Raw genomic sequence first — 4,858 nt, forward strand, 5'->3', positions numbered from 1 at the left:
TAGGGGATGTTTCTTCTTTGGGGGTCACAGTGGAGTCCGGTTTAGGGCATGTTTCTTCTTTAGGGGTCACAGTGGGGTCTGGTTTAGGGCATGTTTCTTCTTTAGGGGTCACAGTGGGGTACGGTTTAGGGGATGTTTCTTCTTTGGGGGTCACAGTGGAGTCCGGTTTAGGGCATGTTTCTTCTTTAGGGGTCACAGTGGGGTCTGGTTTAGGGGATGTTTCTTCTTTGGGGGTCACAGTGGAGTCCGGTTTAGGGGATGTTTCTTCTTTCGGGGTCACAGTGGGGTCCGGTTTAGGGTATGTTTCCTCTTTTGGGGTCACAGTGGGGTCTGATTTAGGGGATGTTTCTTCTTTAGGGGTCACAGTGGGGTCTGGTTTAGGGGATGTTTCTTCTTTGGGGGTCACAGTGGAGTCCGGTTTAGGGGATGTTTCTTCTTTGGGGGTCATAGTGGGGTCTGGTTTAGGGTATGTTTCCTCTTTAGGGAGGTGGGGATGTCTTAGATTCTTTCCCTTTTTCCTCACCCATTGAGACATCTTTTGTGACCTTTTCACTGCCATTATGTTCATTCTGCACAAAACTTTTTACAATATCATCCTTGCTGCTCACTTCTGGCTCTGTCGGACCCACCTCCTTTTTAAGAGTCTTTTGCACAGGCTCTTCCTTACACTCACTTGTTGTGCTGATAATTCTGTCTGGCATTTTACCTCCTACTGTTTTCTCATCTTGTGTAATTTCTACACTAGAATCATCTGGTGACTTCACCTGCTCCACTGTCTCCTTGGTTGGACTGCTCTTCAGCTCTGCAGTGATATCAGGGGATTCCATGTCCTTCTCTGTGGGCTCAGGGAGATCCTCTTCTTGTGTTGTCACAGCACTCTCTGCCTCTTGAGGTTGGTCTGACTCTCTGTGCTCCTTCTGATCAGGTTTCTGCTCCAGTGTAGGGGCACTCTGCTCTGTCAGATATAAATGTTTTCTCTCTTTGATGGGACTTTCTTTTGGGCTGTCTTGATGTTGCTCTGTTGGGGCACTCTCCTCTTTCAGATCTACCTCTTTTTTCTCTTTTAAAGGGCTTTCTTTTTTTCTCTCCTCTGACACCTTTTTGGGTTCTTTGGAGATGTCCTCTGTGGGGACCTGTGGTTCACCCTTTATTGAACTTCCTGTTTTGCTATCCTCTGACTGAAGTTTTGGGTTCTGTTGAGATGGGAATCTCTGGTTGGGATTCACCATGTTTTGGGGTGTCATCTTTTTCTAATGTCCCCTTTATCTCGCTGTCTAGCTTCTCTGTTGTGTCCAGTTTTTCCTTCTCTCCCTCACTGGTGGCCTCAGCTGAGTTGACTTCACTTTGTGTATTTTCACCTCTGTCAATGTCCTCTGTCTTTTTGATTGCATCTGGCTCACCCCCCTTTTCCTCCTCTCTTTCATCCTCTCCCTCCTCTCCATTTTCTCCCTCGCTAGGGCTAACTCCATCTCCATTTACCTCGACCTCTGCTGATGTTACCATCTGCTGTCTCTTAGACTCTTCCTCCTGTTCACCCTCTTCCTCCGGGGCGTCCACTTCAACATCCACTTTACCTCTATCTTTCTCTTTCTGCTCATCCACCTCTTCCCCACTCCTCCTCTCAGCTTTGTCACTCTCTTCTCCCTGCTTCTGTCTCAACTCGTCTCCCTCTCCCCCGACCGTCTCCTCGGAGCCTGTCTCCTCGATCTCGGACATCTCCATGTCTCTGGTGGTCTCAGTGATGATCTCCTCAACAAACTTGTACTGGGGCTCAGACCTGCGTGTGGACCCTCCCCGCCGGGCCAGGCAAGGCAGGGTGTAGACGGGGGACTGGCGGTAGATGCAGGGCATGGAGATGTGGGTGTCAGAGATGGTGTACAGACGGGACTCCTCACCCTCCAGGAGTTTCCTATAGGGAGGCAGAGAGACGTGTTGTTACCGTCATGACTATAATATGGATATGTCCCAATGTGTTAGCCTCGTAAATGCCAGACTGATCACCGCTGCACACATCCATGTCAGCTCGTGAGAACAGTGTGTGTGGATATGTCTGAATATCCATATCATGATTAAAGTCGGGGTGGCGGCAGGGTAGCCTAGTGGTTAGAGCGTTGGGCTAGTAACCGAAAGGTTGCAAGTTCAAATCCCCGAGCTGACAAGGTACAAATCTGTCGTTCTGCCCCTGAACAAGGCAGTTAACCCACTGTTCCTAGGCCTTCACTGAAAATAAGAATTTGTTCTTAACTGACTTGCCTAGTTAAATAAAGGTTAAATGTAAGTCGCTCTGGATAAGAGCGTCTGCTAAATGACTTAAATGTAAATGTAAAGTGTCATTCTGTGTTGTGATGTGGTCTATGTTAAATATGAAATCAAACTATTTCAATAAAATGTCTACTGTTTCATTTGTTCACCATTGACTGTGTTTTGTAGTAATCTCTCACCATCGCTATGACACTTTTGCACAGTTTTGCTCTAACACAGCACTAAGTTGAATCAGATGTGTTAGCGCTGGGCTAGAATAAAATGTGCACACCCTGGTTATCCTCAGAAATAGATCCAGGAACACCCTATAAACTATATGGTATTTTCCTTGATGTCTCTTACCTGTAAGAGAGAATCTCCACATCCAAAGCCATTTTGACATTCAGCAGGTCCTGGTACTCCCTCAGGTAGCCAGATATGTCTAGTTTAGCATTGGTCAGCTCATTCTCCAGCTGCCTGATAGTGTCCTGGACAGAAAAGCATGGTATGACAACAAGGAGAAATTTAGGGGGGGGAAATAGTGTTCTACTCCTATAGGCCTATATGAGGAAATTATGTTCCAGTAATGATACAGTTCACATGGGGCCTATATTTGTGGGCTACACCTACAGCATAGCCCTGAATACAAATATGAATCATAAAAATGTGTATGTTTACTTACAATTGTTAGAGGTACAAAATAAACCACAGTCTACCTGGTAATGAATCATTTCCGCATAGTGACGCTCCTCCAGCTCTTGTAGTTGTTTTTCCAGGGCCTCTCTCATTCCTTTCCCACAGTCCAGTTCAATTGTTTTCCCCTGCAGGCGCCTTCTATTCTCCTGGATCTCCTGCTGGGTCGCCTTCAGCACCTCTCTGTTGCTCTCTGCCGCTTTGGTTAACTTTGCGAACTGGACACGGAAGCCCTCCTCGGCCTGCTGAAAGTCGGAGGTGGCGTGACCTTCTAACTGCACACGGATGTCTCGGAGAGCTGCAGTGATGTCAGGTTTGCTAAATTCGTGCGCCTTGACCATTACTTGAGCCTCTTGGATCTGGGACACCATTTCTGATACCTCGTCCTCATGGTTCAACTTCAGGAAGTGAATCTCGTCCACCAGAGACTGCGCTTTCTCGTCCAACTGAAGTTTGGCGAGGTATGCATCGTTGGCGTCCTTTTTCAGCACAAGGATGCCGTTCTCTGCATCCGAGCGGTCACGTGCCTCCTGCTCGTACTTGTCTCTCAAGGTGAGGAAATCTTCCTCCAGGTTCTGATGCTCTATCTCGATCTGACGCTTCTGAAGGGTGATGTCATGAACTAGGTTCCTCAGGTCCATAAGCTCCGTCTCGTGCTCCTGGGCCAGAGACGCAGGGGACTGTGCCTTTAGTTTGATTTCCTCGATTTCCCTCTCAAACAATTCATTTTGATGCTCCAAATGACGCACCTTCTCTATGAATCCGGCAAAACGGTCGTTCAGCCCATGGAGCAGTTCTTTCTCATTCATTTTCGTCAACACCCCGGTAAATGGGTCTGATAAATCGAAAAGGCTCTCCGATGATCTCGGAACAGATCCGAATTCGCTCTTCAGTGTTGTCGCATAGCCTCTGTTCATATATGCGATAGTCGACTCAAAGCCAACGGTCCTGGACGCAGAGGGGGATCCGGTCAGTTTGGGTTGATAGCAGGAATACCCAGCTTGAGGTCCCCTATGCGGAGAACCTGAGCGATAGTCCATTCTGTGGCTCATATTGCCTCAGTAAACTCAGCCGTGTTGGTGTGCAGGATAAGCACCGTGGCTCCTACCTTTTATACCCCCTCTGTCTGCTCGCGCTGCAGAATAGAACTGTCCATAGTGCTGAAAATGTATAGAATCAGCTGTAGGCTTGACTGTCTGCCAACGCGTGCATCCTCACCTGTGTTCTCTCTCTCTCCATCTCTTTCTCTCCCTCATCGTTTTGTCGCAGACAGCATTGACGCATAGGAGATCATTTCACTTTGAAACGCCAGCAGTCTACAATGACACCTCAAAATTACAAGTCATATGTCTTTAATACATTGTCAGGTGGTCAAACTATTGTTTTATCCAAGGGGCTATATCTTTCCTTGTTTGGATGATTTTTTTAAATTATAGAAAGGGGCTGCAGATTCTGGTTTGGCTGAATGTGCTTGCCTTGTAATATAACTGTATATTACTGTATATAAGAGAGTGTAATGCAAGTGTAAAATAGTCATGTAAGAATGACCCTAAGCCTAGACATAACTGCTCCCATTTCTCAGTCAAGCAGCACTTTTAAAGGGCATTTCAAACACTTTTCAACCTCATATACATCATCTCCAGCACGAAACCAGTGAAAATTAGGTTGAAAACGGGTGGAATTGCTCTTTAATCTTGCACCTTTTTACAAATGTCTACATGAGGAAAATGCATGGGTCTGCTTGGCTTGGCGGAGACAGGCTGGCTGAAAAGGGTTGGCCTGGATGTGTTCCAGTGATACAGCTTTCATTTACACCTCACAGTATACAGTAGGTTGCTCATAGAAATCAATGATGTATTTCAGTGAATAATGTGAATATGATATCAGAATATGATATTTACTCTTTTTAATCAGATGTGAAAAC

General features: G+C 46.4%; 1 protein-coding gene across 1 annotated transcript; it reads right to left on the reverse strand.

Moving 5' to 3' along the window:
* Nucleotides 1-1,150: 1,150 nt before the first annotated feature.
* On the reverse strand, nt 1,151-3,666 carry LOC120017753 (neurofilament medium polypeptide-like). The gene is made up of 3 exons (XM_038960718.1): nt 2,958-3,666; nt 2,605-2,729; nt 1,151-1,909 (listed from the first exon to the last, which is right to left on the reverse strand). The coding sequence occupies exons 1-3, from the start codon at nt 3,573-3,575 to the stop codon at nt 1,168-1,170; spliced, it is 1,485 nt and encodes a 494-aa protein (XP_038816646.1). The 5' UTR covers nt 3,576-3,666; the 3' UTR covers nt 1,151-1,167.
* Between the last annotated feature and the right edge of the window lie 1,192 nt (nt 3,667-4,858).

This window comes from Salvelinus namaycush, chromosome 22 (genome assembly GCF_016432855.1).
Source record: "Salvelinus namaycush isolate Seneca chromosome 22, SaNama_1.0, whole genome shotgun sequence".
Lineage (NCBI taxonomy): Eukaryota > Metazoa > Chordata > Actinopteri > Salmoniformes > Salmonidae > Salvelinus > Salvelinus namaycush.

Excerpts from the sequence above, each read along its gene's own strand:
- LOC120017753 (XM_038960718.1), bottom strand. The coding sequence starts at position 3,575 with ATGGACCTGAGGAACCTAGTTCATGACATCACCCTTCAGAAGCGTCAG. Across the intron at positions 2,730-2,957 it reads CGGAAATGATTCATTACCAG|GACACTATCAGGCAGCTGGA; the intron begins GTAGACTGTGGT and ends TTTTCTGTCCAG. Across the intron at positions 1,910-2,604 it reads GTGGAGATTCTCTCTTACAG|GAAACTCCTGGAGGGTGAGG; the intron begins GTAAGAGACATC and ends GCCTCCCTATAG.